The sequence below is a fragment of the Meriones unguiculatus genome, chromosome 21, assembly GCF_030254825.1.
Source record: "Meriones unguiculatus strain TT.TT164.6M chromosome 21, Bangor_MerUng_6.1, whole genome shotgun sequence".
NCBI classification, from domain to species: Eukaryota; Metazoa; Chordata; class Mammalia; order Rodentia; family Muridae; genus Meriones; species Meriones unguiculatus.
This window is the reverse complement of record NC_083368.1, coordinates 4,529-20,914: the sequence shown is the minus strand read 5'-3', so window position 1 is coordinate 20,914 and position 16,386 is coordinate 4,529. Positions and strand designations below refer to the sequence as shown.

General features: G+C 38.8%; 1 gene segment (V, D, J or C); it reads right to left on the bottom strand.

Annotated features, from left to right (window-relative positions):
* Nucleotides 1–1,116: 1,116 nt before the first annotated feature.
* On the bottom strand, nucleotides 1,117–2,774 carry LOC132649763 (immunoglobulin kappa variable 4-1-like). The segment is given in 2 exon segments: nucleotides 1,117–1,547; nucleotides 2,726–2,774. Coding segments are annotated over 2 exon segments (480 nt in total).
* Between the last annotated feature and the right edge of the window lie 13,612 nt (nucleotides 2,775–16,386).

The window sequence follows — 16,386 nt, the reverse complement described above, 5'->3', positions numbered from 1 at the left end:
TATTTTATTTTAGTTGATGAATTTCTATCAGCTATCTAACTTCTTAACTTCTGACCTTTGTTTAAATCAAAACAGGAAATGTATCATTAATTCATCTGAACTGCAGTTAATTTTCATAAAGATCCTGTAGGAGATCTCCTTAACCAGGACAGGTAAATATTTAAGGGATGACAGCAGTGAAGCCTCTTTCATACCATGCCAGAGTTTTGAGAGATATAAAAGCAGCATAGAAAAGTGGGGTGTCAGTTAGAGGAAGAAGTTCGAGAGGCTCAATCTCTGCCTCAGATTTCGCTCTATTGTAGACATTGGGGAAAAAATAAAACCTAAGTTGCCTTCCAGTAATCCCAGATGTCTCCTGAATCCCTTTCCCTGAGTACCTCCTGACAGGAAAGAAGAAATACCAGGAAATGGAAAGCAAAATGAGGGTTAGTGCATATGGGCAAAATATATGATCTATTGGAAAGACATTGCTTTCATGAAACTGTATTCAATGAGTTAACACCCACAATAGACTTTAAGAGGCAGCAAGATAACTCAAATGCAAAGACACTTTTTGCCAAGCCTGATATCAAACCTGAGTTGATCCCCAGACACAAAACAGAAAAAGATTCAGATCTAAATTCTCCTCTGACCTTCATGTCATGTCCAATGTACACCTATAAATATGCATACACAGACACACTAATGCACACTCAGATGCATGCAGACATAGGTAATTAACTAAAATGTAATAAAAATTAAAATGCTTTATGGAAAGTAAATGAATAAGCAGAGATATGGGCACCACGAAGGAAGCAAGGAAGGAAGAAAGGAAGGAAGGAAAGTACTATATAATCTAGAAAAACCAAGAAACATACTCTTTCTTAGTGCCTCTAAATAGAAATAATTTTTTTCCATCACCATCACTATGGTGGATATCAGAACTCCAATATTGTAAAAAGAAAAGAAAATCTCTTATATTCAAACAACAGAGTTTGTAGTAATGTGTTACAGATGGAATACAAATAAAAAACTGAGTTTTTTGCATATTCATATAAAGTATTTTCATAAAGAAGACATAAGAATCGTTAAACCTATAATTTAGTAAGGGGCTCTGCAAAATTTTTCAGCATGTTTTCAGGCACACCTGCCATCAGGCAGAAGGGAGAAGTGTGCAGGTCCAGGGCTGTGTGTGGTGCAGGCATCTGGTGAGACTTTCAAGGAGGTTTGTGTTGGAGGCTGAAGCACTGTGAGAGGAATACTGAAACTATTCTGACAGTAATAAACTGCCAGTTCTTCAGCCTGCACAGTGCTGATGCTGAGAGTGAAATCTGTCCCAGATCCACTGCCTGTAAAGCGATCAGGGACTCCAGTGTGCAGAGTGGATGCCCAGTAGACCAGCAGTTTAAGAGAGTGCCCTGGTTTCTGCTGGTACCAGGACAATAAATTCTTTTGGTTGTCACTGTAATAAAGACTCTGACTGGACCTGCAGCTAATGGTGACCTTCTCTCCTGCTGACACAGCCAGGGAGGATGGAGACTGAGTCATCACAATGCCTGCACAGGTACCTGCAATCAGAAACACACAATAAATATGAATATAAACACAAACACAGATTGTAAAGCAATTGAAATTTGTCATTTAACATCTTTTTTTTTCTTTATAAAATTTTAATGAAATTAAATCTAATGAATTTTAGTCATTACAATTGTGCTTTCAAAGTTTAATTTTCTGGAATCAGGATACAAGTGATGTCCAAACATGAACTCATCAAACAGAGCACAGCTTCCCTGGCGACTGCCTCTGCATTCCTCAAATGTGCAGTGTGCTCTGCCATGTTCCTGTTACACACATCCAAACATGCTCTGCTTTGCAGCCCTCGGATGATAAATGCTAGGGTTGAAAATCAGCTCTGAATCTACCTGAGATACAATATGTTAGTCAACATGTATAAACATTATTACCTTGTACATAGATAGTATCATTCAATATACTCTACAGCAAAATATCTATAACGCGATTTAAACTGTGAAAAGTATTTAATTTCTCAAAGTGAACCATGAAACTGATAGAAGTTAACCTGGGTGGGCATTAAGTGAAGAGTAGCAAGTGCTTGAGCGACACCGCAGAGTTGTTTTTACAAATATTCTCTGTGCTGCATACCCTGCATATAAAGTAGTAATATTAATGTACTGATAAGATTGCTGGAGTTCTGAGTAATTATCTGCCTTCTATATTACAATGCATATTTTAAAAATTGGACCTTGGCCTTTAATGCCTTCTATCTATAACATTATAGGACAGTTAAACTAACAAAGGCAACCACTGACCATAAATTACATACTCTGATATAAAGTTGCTTTAAGAAGAAAATATTTTATTTGTTGCCATATTGCCTAAATAGACACTCATATAAGTTTGTATTTGTAAATACTTAAAACATCCTTTGCAAATTACAGCTATCATTTTACTTTGATTGAACTAGAGGGAAATAATTTTATGAAATAGTTAGACACACATAAGATGCTTCTGTGATTTAACTTAGATTATTAATATCCCAGTATATATTAATTTTGTTTTGTTTTTAGAAAGGTTAATTTTGTGAACAACTAGCCACATTTAACATCTTTGTACTATCATGTTGTCAGAGTTTTATTATGTAAGAAATATTAAGCGTGGCACACTCTAAGTTTTTTGTCTACAAAGAAGTGACTCTGCAAAGATTATAACATTTTGAGTTTCTCACCAGACACCCAAAGCAGCAGGGATATGGGAACCTGGGTCTGTGAGTTCATCTTGCTCCCCACTGCTGTCTGATGCACCTCAGTGTTAACTGCAAAGGCCTGGTTTATGGGTTGGACTGTAGGGAGTTTATGTAAAGCAGTCAGCAAGTGCATAAGCAAATGCCTGCACAGTGTCTGTGAGTGTAGATGATGTCAATCAATACTTAAAAATACTATTACAGAGAACATGAGCAATCACTGAATAAGACTGTCTTACAGCTCTCAAACAGAAAAGTACTAGGTGCTCTAACAGCAGATCTAGGTTAAAATCCAAGACCTGCCGAAATCAAATGACTTCTGTAGAAACATTAATAGAGCTATCTCAGATTGACATACTTAGGGAAATTATAAGATATATTCAAAAAATCAGAACAAACAAAAGAAACGAAGTCATAAACATGCCATAAAAGAAAGAGAACATAGACGGAAGAAAAGATGAAAGGAAAAAAGAGAATTGAGGTTAAATGTGTTCAATATTACTCAGCTCCAAAGCCATTCTTGTACTGAAGACAGAGAACAGACATTTGGACTCTATTTTCTGAGATAAACAAGTGACTAAGATGCAAAGAGTAGCCCAAAATTCACTGTGAAAATCCAGGTGAACATTAATTTAAGACTGAAATCAGAGCAACTTTAATCTCAAAGCAAAGGAAAACAAGTAGAAACATTCAAGTCGCCTCCCCACAACTTCAGGAAATTGAAAGAGGGGTCTAACTATGAAGAAATGGAAGACAAAAACATGTTTTTCATGAAGTCTTTTCTGTAGACCAACACTGCCATGAGTTTTTATGAAACAAATACTAATGTTAGTGTAATTTAGAAAGTAGCAGTATTGAAACTGGATTAAGATGGGCTTCTGATATTGCGAACAGGTAATTCTCTCCAGAAGGGGACACAGACATCCTAGCCTACTTAATGATTTTATAGAGAACAATAGAACACTACATCAGTGATTGCTGTTACCCAAATGGTGAAAAACAAAAGTTTGCCTATGTATTAAAAACCTGTAGAGATAAGAGTAATCACAGAACCTGCTAGGACTTCACATTATTGAAATCAGAAAGTATATATAAGAAATTAATTATAGAGCCAGAATTATGTATAAAGTAAAAAGAGAAAAATAAATAAATCAAGTATCATGGCAAGGAGTGGCAATTCACATCTGTACTCCCAGAACTGGAGATACAAAAGCAGGAGACTTATGAGTTTGAGGCCAGACTGGAGAACATACCAACATCTGTGCCAATCTGATCTATATATGGAGACAATCTCTCAACAATGTGCATCATTAATCTGTTGGTTATAAAACAACTCATGGCCTTATCTACCAAAAGCAAATTACATTTTTAATTTTAATTTAATTTTATTTTTAATCACAGTTTATTTACTTTGTATCCCTCCTCTAGTTACCTCCCTCCTCCCCTCACAAGCCCTCTCTCCCACTTCTCCATGTATGCCCCTCCCCAAGTCCACTGGTAGGGGAGGGATTCTTTCTCTTCCTTCTGATCCTAGTCTGTTAGGTCTCATCAGAAATGGCTGCATTGTCTTCCTCTGTGGCCAGGTAAGGCTGCTTCCCCATCAGGGGGAGTTGATCAAAGAGCAGGCCAATCAGTTCACGTCAAAAGCAGTCCCTGTTCCCATTACTATGTAACACATTTGGACACAGAACTGCCATGTGCTACATCTGTGCAAGGGTTCTAGGTTATCTCCATGCATGGTACTTGGTTGGAGTATTTGTCTCAGGGAAGATTCCTGTGTTCAAATATTTTGGTTCTGTTGCTTTCCTTGTAGACCTCCCGTCTTCTCTAGATCTTACAATTTCCCACTTCTTTCATAGGATTCCCTGCATTCTGCCCAAAGTTTGGCCATATATCTACACAATGGAATATTACTCAGCAATGAAAAAGAAGGAAATCATGAAATTTGCAGGTAAATGGTGGGAACTGGAAAGGATCATCCTGAGTGAACAATCCCAGAAACAGAAAGACACACATGGTATATAATGACTCATATAGACATATAATATAGGATAAACCTACTATAATCTGTACACCTAAAGAAACTAATCTAGAGGGAGGACTCTGGCTAAAATGCTCAATCCCCATTGTGAAAGGCAGAGAGGATGGACATCAGAAGAAGAACAATACAGGAAACCAGTTAGGAGCCTCCCACAGAGGCCCCTGAAAGGCTCTGCCCTGCAGACTATCAAAGCAGATGCTGAGACTTAAAAGCAAATTATTTACCTGATGTTAGTGTTTCACCATGAAGCCACAAATATTATTGAAAAATAAATAATCATTTATCCAATATGCACTGACTTCTGTTTTGAAGTACATATATAATTTTATACATCTGCTTTTCAGGTTAGCTAATGTACAACATTAGCTAATTTCTGATGAGGACACACAGATCTTCTCTGTAAACCGCTAACACAAAGTCATAAGAGAAAGGTAGACTTATGCAGATACAGGGACTTCCTAATCTCAAGTTCTAGACTATGACAGAAAGGGAACTTTGCTTTTGTCACTGTCTAGCAAGTTTTCATATGCTTTTTATCTCAACTAAACTTTACACTTTTCCTTGTAACAGCAGTACTGAGCTCAGACCTTGCTCTCATGACATTAACATCTGTTCCTTTAGATTGGACAAACAGAGACAGGGATCTTACAAATCCAAACTCCATGGGCTTCTCACAGTATTCAAGGGGAGAACATGGGGTCTGAAGAGGAAATGATTTCATGTTATAGTATACATATTATAAAAAGCCCAACAGTCCTTTGTCACTTACCAAGTTTCTACAGTGTGTCCTGGTGAATTAGATTCTGTTGGCTTTGATTTAAAATGGACTATAAGACTGTTAGCTGGATTCAACACTGATTATTATGCTTACACCCTTGTAATCAGGAATTCGGAAGCTGATGGCTTTCAGCTTCTGGGACACAGCACTCTCTTCATGGACACCACTGTGGATGGAGGACCAGGGAATATTAGCCTCAGATGCAAATTATCCTGAGACAGTACAAGGCTGAACTCAGCTTTTCTGTTCCAGCACATAGAACCTTCTACTTTTTGGATGAGTGGCTATTTCTACCCCATATATGTGACAAACAGTAGTAGACAAGGAAAGATTTTCAATAACTCAGATAAAACATTGACATACTATTCTTAGTTAAAATCAGCAGCATGGTACCGAGGATATAGAAGTTTATTACTGCTTGCAAGAGACAGGAGGTCCTCATACAGAGTGGCCGCAATGAAATAAAACTGTCCTGCTTTATGTGCCTAGAGCCCACAGGTACTGCTTCGCTCAGGAGAGTTTGTACAGGTTCTCTGAGTTAGTAGGAGAGGGTGTGGTTAGAGAACTCAAAGCAACCTGTCAGAACTGAATTTTCCTCAAAATCTGTTACTAGATGCACTAAAAATAAACCCATTAGCACACCTTCAGCTTAAACATCTGTGGAAAGCATAGTCTTAAACAAATAGAGATGATGTGAGGGTCTTCTTTTTAACATTTTTATTTCTGTGACTATATTGGTTGTATGCATGTCTTTGCACGATGTATGCACCTGGTGGCTGCAGAAGCCAGGTGAGAGCATCAGATCCCCTAGAACTGGAGTTATGGATCATTGTCACCTACCATGTCTGCTGGGAATTGAACCTAGATCCTGTGAAGAGAAGATAGGGTTCATAAACAAGTAGCCAAATGTCTATCCAGCAACAGCCTTCTGATTAAAGAGACATGATAGGTAATGAGGGAGATCCATGAAAAAATAAAGACTTACATGCTGCCAAAGCCTCTGACACAGGAAGAGATGGGCAGTGGAAAGAGGAGGATGAGTAAATGACTCCTAAAGACTTCTTGTGCCTTGTAAAGTCTGTGCTGCTTTAAAACTAAGGTGGAAAAGAAATTACCTACTAATAAAAATAGCTTCATTTGATACAAAGAGTAAGAGAAAATCATGGGAACAAGTCAGTGTTTGTATTTAATCTTAACTTCTGTCTTCTTAGCTCAGGGTTCAGTGGGGATATCATAATGATGCAGAATCCAATATTCCTTTCCATCTTGCCTGGAGAGCTGGCGAGCCTCCATTTTCTGAAGAACCACATCAGTGAAGACACTGCCTCCAGATTTGTATGGGTGGCCCCAATCTCTGTTTTTGTTGTGATAAACTACAGTGAAAAAAGCAAGTCAGGAAACTTTGTTCCTTATTTGGGAACATGATTTGTTTTGAAACACAGTTCAAACATACAACCTATTATAGTATGGAAGACAAACTGGAAAAAACATGAAGCAGCTGCTCATATCACATACACAACTGAGAAATAGAGTGTGCAGAATGCTAGAGCTCAGGCCACTCTCTCCATTTTATGGAGGTCAATATCCATATGCTGGGTATTGTCTTGCCTAAAGTTATTAGAGTTTTCCTAAGGGAATTCAACTGATCAAAATGATCCATCCCAGACATTTCCAAAGGCTGACTTTTATAGAGATATTTCACAAATATTCCCAGAGGTTTATCTTCTAGATGATATAGATTCTTCCAAATATACCATCCACTGTAGTCCTAATGCCAAATAAATTTCAGTGAGGGAGTGGCATGTTACAAATCTCTTCAATTATGTTTCTGTTTTAATTTAGAAATAAAAGAAACCTGGTGGTGTAAAATCAAGAGGTTAATGAGTTTACACTCTTTGTGATGTTTCAAAAAAAGGAGTGCACGTATATATAATGAGCATATAACCTACCACACATCATTTACCATTTTGTGGTGCATGAATTAAAATAATAAAGTTCAATTTAAATATATATTATTGGTAATTTTAGTTACTTTACTAATAGATCAGCAATACTTAATCCTTCTGCTTGTACTATTCCAGTCATTGGTTTAGGCTCCTTTTCTTGTCAGTATTAATCCTCACCAAATGTATTTTAGATCCTATCACATATTCACCAAATCCAGCAGAGAATAAATGACCATCCAAAAAGAGATACTGCTGTAATAATATGTCTTACAATGTACTGAGTGAAATGGCCCCTCAGGATAGATAGCCTTTTCTTTCATGAGGAAAAGAAGGCTGAACAAAAGACATAAAAGGTCTCCTCGGAAGTTTAAAAAGAAAACCAGTGGAGGGAGTTCAAGACCTATATCTCTGACAAACAAAAATTACATTAGGTGCTGCATTGTAGGAGCAGAAGCCCATGAGAATGTGAGCTTCTGGTCTGCCTCTCTGACCCAGTCACTTTCCCCAAGCTAGGCCATGAGAGCCAGCAGTTTATCACTTGGACTTTGAATGCCATTCCAGATCCAAAGATCAAAACTTTGCAGCTTAAGAAAAAAACTCACTGATCTCTATTCATACCCTTGAACTATACATAATATTTCACATGAACACCTGGAGTGAATACCTCCTAAGTAGTCAAATAGCTTCAAATAAGATTGAAGTAAGATTCTTATTATTTATGCACGAAAGTTTGTCTTCTTCATCAAACATATAGACCTATATACCTGATGTTACATTGAACATTTTACAGGTGATATCACACTTCTGACATGCAAGCCGGGCATAGGACACAGATACTGACTCATACATTTCCAGGCTGGACATTAGGGATCTTGACAGTCTCCATGGAATTTGGTTAAGAAATATGCATATTTCATTCTCAAAATCAGAAGAGTGGAGGCTGGGGTGGTCATCATTTATTATGGTGGAAAAGGCACAGAGTGTCCTCATACAGTGCTTTAACCTAAAATGAAAAGCTCTCTACTTAGATGGTCCAACTGCCATCATGCGTTTCTTGACTTTGGAACATCATTAAAAATTTTCTGAACTTATGTGAAAGAAATAAAAATAGATCAACAAGTTACAGATGAGTTCTATACCCTGTGGAAACACAGTTTCATCCAGGAAAACCCTTAATGTTGCTTCAGCTACACCATCCTCAGCATGACGATATGGAGCAGAAGAATATGCATTGTCCATTCTCTTCTAAACAAATAGATGTGAGTAAAGGTAAGGAAAGTTCCAGGATATCAAAATCATGTGCTCTTCTGAAGATGGTTAGTGTTACAGTTGATCTGTTGAGGCTTTCAGATTCTTCTCATTTTTGAGAGTGAGATAGAAACTGAAGCAAAACCATAAAAATCACTTAATTTGAATAACTAATAAAAAGGAAATCATAAAATCAACTATAAATAATGGAAAACTCTACAGACATAGAAATCAGTATATGCTTCTGGAGGGACTGCACACTGGTACAGCCCCTGAGGACATCAAAGTGGAGGATGCTTAAGAATCATGGAAATATCATATAATTCAGCTACTCCTGCACTAGGCATGTTCTTGAATAAATGTAAACCAGCACAAAATAGATATATCCTCATATCCATCTTTATTGATGCACTATTTACAATAGAATAAACTTAAATCAATGAAATGTCTATCAACAAATGTTCAGAAAATAAGAAGGAGGTGTATATGTGCAAAGACATTTACTCAGCTATAATAAAAAATGGAAATCATGTAATGTGTTAATTTTTTCTCCCTGGCTCAATACATAGATTTGTTTCAGAAAAAGCTCATTGTATATTTTAATTAGAACTTATTTTTCTGAGTTTGGAGATAGAGTTCAGCCACCTTCTCCTGAACCAGGCTGATGAGTAGTAGTCTTGAAATCTTCCATATTCTTGATGATTTTCTTAGTGCATGCTCACTCAGCAAGTGTGAAAACCATTGGTCAGGAAGGATCAGGCTTCTACTCATGACAACACGAGTGGTTGAGTCAGGAATTTCTCAGAGTTGCAGTCTTTTGACTAAGATTCAAGTGAGAGTATATTCCCAAATGAAAGAAAAAGAAAAAGAAAAAGGTTGTACTAATATCCTCACTGGTCTTACACAAAGGTTTTCTTGAGTCAGCTGATGAGAATGCAGCTTTGATAATGCCTTGACTGTGGCCTATGAGAGACCAAGGAAAGGATCCAGACATACCCTGCCCAGATTACAAGTGTTCTGCTCATAAACCACTGAGTTGGTGTTAACTTCTTTCACAACACAAAGAAAATGATAAAATAATGTTTCATTGTTGTGACTTAGAACTGTGAACTTAATCTCAGCAATATTCATCTGAAAAAATGGTAAGTATAATTGTTGAGCTTTTTCAGTCTCATGAAAAGGATACAAAAGCCCTAAGAAGGTTTATATACAAATGGAAGATGTGAGAAAGTAAGCTTTCAACGATCATGGCTCTGCATGCCTGGTCCTCTAGAGTTCATGCAACTGCACTGAAGAACTTGTAGAAAATGAAAAGGAGCTGTGAATGGTGTCATGCAATGCAGAAGTTAAAGGAAAGGGGCAGGTGAGTTGCAGGCTCCAGGTCACTTGGCAACAGAGGGATTTACAGGTCAGGATACACAGTGAGACTTTGCACTCCTTCGCCTGAGAAGACAACAAAAATTCAAAGAATACAAGAAGAGAATTTACCACATCGTGGAAGATATTATAGAGAAAGATATGAGTATTGAATAAGGAGGAAAGGACAGCTAGTCATTCTAAGATTGTAGATGAGCATCTGGGAAGGAAATAGAGAAACAAATCAGAGATGAGCAGAAGAATCCGCTACAGGAGGCTTGTCTGTGTGATGCGCTGAAGAAGAACTTGTGAAATATCACACATATAGGAGTGGAAATGTAACATAGGCTGAAAATATCAGCTTTTGTCTGTAAGACAACTAACAACCTTCATTGTACAAAGCTCTGGTTATTTTGGGGAACTGAGGATAGTTTTCTGCAAATTTTAAATAATTGTTTACTCAGTGTGTTGAACATAAAAATGCCTTGAAAATTGTATCATGGAGGCCTTTATTAAATAAGAGAATTAAAAAAAATTATAAGGCATACATAGTGAGACAATCTCTGTCTCACAACTTAACCCTCATTACAAACATGACTTCTACCTTAAGATAGTGAAGATGTAAGAGATAGTTCAGATCCCTGAGGGAGAAGCAGCCTTACCAGGCAACAGAGGAAGACGATGCAGACAGTCCTGATGAGAACTGATAGGCTAGGGTCAGAAGGAAAGGGAGGAGGACCTCCCCTATCAGTGGATTTGGGGGAGGGTCCTGAGAGAAGAAGAGGGAAGAAGGGTGGAATTCGAAGGTTAAGATGGAGAGGGAAGGGATCCAAAATGAATAAACTGTAATTAATAAAAAGATTAATTACTTAAAAAAAGGGAGACAGTTCAGAGAGTGAGTGTCAGTGAAGCAACCCCAGGAGAATTCTCCTTAGCCCTGGAGCATTGTGGGAGTAAACTCCCTACTCTGCTGACAGTAATAGATTGTAGCAGGATCAGCCTCCACAGGATGAATGGTGAGGCTGACATCTGTCTAAGACCCACTGTCACTGAAGCTGGCAGGGACCACAGATACTAGGTTGGATGCTGCATACATGAAGAGGTTAGGGGGATGTCCTGGTTTCTGTTGATAGCACTGCATAAAACTGTAGTTAAATGAATTGACACTCTCACTGGCAGTGCAGTTAAAGTGTATCTCTGCCCTAGAGAAAGAAGGCAAAGAAGCTGGAGACTGGGTCAGCACAATGTCACCAGTGAAACCTGAAATGATAAAACACATTGCTGTCACATATGTACTATAAGCATCCCAGTATAGAACATTTGTATTTGGAATATAGGATAGCAGCCATGAGCTGCACTCTGAGAAGCCATTAAGAGAAGAGAAGCGTACCACTAATTAAATGCTATTATTTTTCAACTTTATATTTTTATTGATTCTCTGGCAATTTCATATCATGAACCCCATCACACTTATTTCCCAGTCCTTCCAGTCTCCAACTATTGTGACCTACTTCCCTAAAACTTAAAAATTAAAAAGAAACTAATATCATGTTCAATCTATGTTTCTATACATTCACTGGAGCATGGTGAAACTCTCAGTGACCTGCTTCTTTTTAAGTTCTCTCTTTTATTAAAAAATTAATTTTATTTACATATGTTTACTACATTTTTTTGCTTTGTATCCCCTCTGCAGCCGCCTTCCTCATCTCCTCGCAGTTGCACTCACCCTCCCCCTATGCCCTCTCCCTGATCTCCTGATAGGGGAGAACCTTAGCTTCTATCTGATCCTAGCTTATCAGGTCCCGCCAAGGCTGGATGTATCATTTTCCTCTGTGGCCTGGCAAACCTGCACACCTCAGAGGGAGTTGGTCATAGAGCCAACTGCTGAGTTCATGTCAGAGACAGTCCGTGTACCCTTTATGAGGGAACCCACTTGGAAACTCAGCAGCCAATGGGCTTCCTTCAAAGAGGTTGTCTAGGTCCTCTCCATGCATGGTTCTTGGTTGGAGTATTGGTCTCTGCAGGCCCCATGGGCCCAGGTATTTTGGCACTCTTGTTTTCCTTCTGGAGATCTTGTCTATTCCAGGTCTTTCTATCCTCCTCTTCTTCCTTAAGGTTTCTGGCACTCTGCCCAAAGTATGCCTATGAGCCTCTGTATCTCCTTAGATACACTGGTGGTTTGAATCTTCCACAGAGGACCTTTAAATTCTCTCTGAAAAAGAACTGAGTTGCTGCTTTCCCACACACCCAGTCAGAAACCATGAATTGTGAAGAGCCAACTTCAGCATATGTACTACACTTTTTAAAACTTCTGCCATTTTCTGAAGAGAAACAGAGGAGGAATTGTTAGGGGGTGGCAGAAGGAAGGTAGGGGAACCTAGAAGTAATGGATGGAGGAGAAATTGTGGTCTGTATGTAAATAATAATGACAAAAACAACAACAAAACAATCAAAAAGAATGAGTTCACTTCAATGGCTTCCTATTTAGGCTACTTCTTGGGGCCTTGGGGGTTGAAATGAGTGTAGAGGTTATCACAGCATCATTTCATGTGCCTTTTTCTCACCTAGGTATGCAATCATCCTTTTTCACTTCAAATACAGGTTTTCTTGAACATTTTTAGTTTTTTAGAATTATCAAAATTTGTTTTTACATTTTTAAATATATTTTATTAATTACAGTTTATTCACTTTGTATCCCAGCTGTAAGCCCCCCTCCCTGAGACTCTCCTAATGTCACACTCCCTCACTCATCTCTTCCCATGGCCCTTCCAAAGTCACTGATAGAGGAGGTTCTCCTCCCCTTTCCTCTGACCCTAGCCTATCAGGTCTCATTAGGACTGGCTGCATTGTCTTCCTCTGTGGCCTGGAAAGTCTGCCTCTCCCTCAGAGGTAGGTGAACAAAGACCTGGCAACTCAGTTCATCTCAGAGACAGTCCCTGTTTCCATTAGTAGGGAACCTACTTGGAGACTGAGCTGCCATGGGCTACATCTGTGCCGGGGTTCTAGGTTATTTCCATGCGTGGTCCTTCCTTGGAGTATCAGTCTCAGAAAAGATCCCTGGGCCCACAATTTTTGGATCTGTTTCTTGACCTGTCCCATGGGCTAGTCGAACAAGATATACCTGAAAGAGGGAGTAGAAATTGGGGGACTGAGACGCGAAGAATGGAGACAAGACAGATTCCTGACCAAGTCTCAGTTTACTGAACGTGCAAACAACACTTATAAAGCAAAGGGCACAAGAAAAATTATCACAGTTGCAACACATCTATGTCACCTGGCAACCAAGAATTCACACAAGGCCACACAATAGATAGCAGGGAGCTTGCTTTATATTTCTCAGGCTCAGAGCACCCCGCCTACAGAGACCATCAAGGACAGTCTCTGAGAAATGGAATTTAGCTAAAACCCGAATCTGCCAAGGCCAGGAGACAGAATTCCAAATACCAGACTCCTTCAGCTCCTCTTCTTGTGGAGCTCCTGTTCCCTCCAGGTCTTTCTATCTTCCCCTTCTTTCATAAGATTCCCTGCACTCTCCCCAATGTTCAGGTATGATTCTCAGCATTTGCTTTGATACTCTGTTGGCTAGAGTCTTTCAGAGGCTCTCTGTGGTAGGCTCCTGTCTTGTTCCCTGTTTACTCCCTCTTCCGATGTCTGTCCTGTTTGCTTTTCTGAGTGAGGACTGATTATTTTACCCAGTGTATTCCTTCTTGCTTAGCTTCTTTAGGTGTACAGATTTTAGTAGGTTTATCTTATATGTCTAATATCCACTTATAAGTGAGTATATACCATGGGTGCCTTTCTGCTTCTGGGATACCTCACTCAGGATAATCTTTTCAAGTTCCCATCACTTGCCTGCAAATTTCATGATTTCCTTGTTTTTAATTGCTGAGTAGTATTCCATTATGTAAATGTACAACAATTTCTGTATCCATTCTTCAACTGAAGAATATCTGGGTTGTTTCCAGATTCTGGCTATTACAAATAAAGCTGCTATGAAAATGTTTGAGCACATGTCCTTGTTGTGTATTTGAGCATATTTTGGATATATGCCTAGGAGTGGTATACCTGGATCTTGAGGTAGCACTATTCCTAACTGTCTGAGAAAGCGGCAGATTGATTTCAGAAGAGGTTGTACAAGTTTACATTCCCACCAGCAATGGGGGTGGGTTCCTTTTACTCTGCATCCTCTCCAGCATGTGTTGTCACTTGAGTTTTTGATCTTAGCCTTTCTGATGGATACAAGGTGAAATCTCAGGGTCATGTTGATTTGCATTTTCCTGATGACTAAGAATGTTGAGCATTTCTCTAAGTGTTTCTCTCTCATTCGCTATTCCTCTAATGAGAATTCTCTGTTATGGTCTGTACCCTGTTTTTTAATTATATTACTTCATTTGTTGCTTTTTAACTTCTTGATTTCTTTATATATATTGGATATTATCCCTCTGTCAGCTATAGGGTAGGGGAAGATCCTTTCCCAATCGGCAGGCTGTCATTTTGTTCTAATGACAATATCCTTTGCCTTATAGAAGCTTTTTAGTTTCATGAGGTCCCATTTATTGATTGTTGCTCTTAGAGCCTGCGCTGTTGGTGTTCTGTTCAGGAAGTTCTCCCTTCTTTGTTTTATAGAGAGCCTGTCTTAGGTTGGTGAAATGTGCATTTTTCACTTATCCTTCATCAAGGTCTCAGATGTGATTTTCAAGAGCCTCTGTCTTGGGTTGGAAAACACACAATTTCACACTTTTCCGTCATTGACTTACCTCCATATCAAACAAGGTTGTTAGAGATCTTTAATTTAAATTCATGCAACTGCACTTACATGCATTGAAGTTGTTGAAGAAGAAACTGTAACTCACAAGGAAGGCAGGCACAGACCAACAATCCCATAACTGCCATGGCTGTAAGTGCCAGTCCCCATTTAAGCAGAGTCAAAGGATGGAAAGTGCCTCCAGAGGCTAGTATATATAGCCCAGGCTGTACTGGCCAATTTCAACCTAGCTTCCTTGTCAGATTCTATGTGATGGATCTTATTTCTCATCATTAAAATGTCCAATGAGAAGTTTTTGCTAGAACAAATACCAGCAAATTGATTCTGAACCTGAGTCCATTTAAATTCTGTTTCATCATACCAAGAATCAGAAACCCTAACAGAATCATAACAAAAGCAGGTTGCTTAACAACTAAACTGAAAGAGCATTATTATCAGCATTAACACAATTAGTAAGATTGCAATGTACACATTCAATCGAATAGGTATCATTGTTCTTAGAATATCTTATTACAATGTTTCCAATTAACAGTAAATAAGGAGGATTAATACATGTCAAAACATAAGCATACTTGCTTAGTTTAGCAAATTACTTGCATTCTCAGAGAGAATGCCTATGTATCCCAAGGTAGCCCCCAATTTCCATACATAGGTTTGCCAGTTTTTATTTGAAGTCCTCTAAAGTCCAGCAGAAACAGCTTTTTATAAAACAAAAGAATTTTGACTGCCTTTATCAGAAGCCAATTTCTTTATACCCTTAATGATAGACCAGTCCAGGACTGTAAATGCAGGGTCATTGTCCCAGGAGTAGATAATGGGCGTTTCTCCAATGTATCTTGTCCAAGGAACCATTGGTCAAGGACAAGTGTGTTGATCCCCTTTTCCACAGGGTGGTTAACTCATTGGAGATGTAAGACTGTCATTCTTAACTCCTGTAGGAAGGGACAATAATATCCCTCCAATGTTCCACTTTGTCTGGTTGCAAAGGGAGGCTTGAATTGCCATCCCAACTTTACAGTGGTAGGCATTCCTACCTATGACCTGGACAGGGGAGACTGGTATGCAGTCCTGATGAATACTCTTTCTGGTAAAGCGAAGAGGATGACCCCTTCCCATTCCTGAAAAGTTAAAGTCTATTTTACTTGCGTTCCTTCAAAAGCAGGACAACCCAGCAGCCAAGTGTTGTTGACATAAACAAGGACTTCTGGATCATCGCAGGAAATTGGATGTAGTAAAGGTAGATCAGGAACGTACATCCAATAAGCAGTCATCTTGACTGGAGGGGTCCCCATTGACATCATTATCATTGTCAGGAGAAAAATCCTCATCCACTTGTCACACCAGCCATTCCGGTAGCCATTGAGCTGCATCATTTTCCTATGAAAAAACACAGACAGCTCCTCGTCCCCATATGAGTACAGGGTCAGGATCATGCCATTGATTTGTTAAAGGATCCCTCTATTTCACTTTAGCAAAAGCTTTTTTTAGTATCTGTATGCCAAAATCTATGTG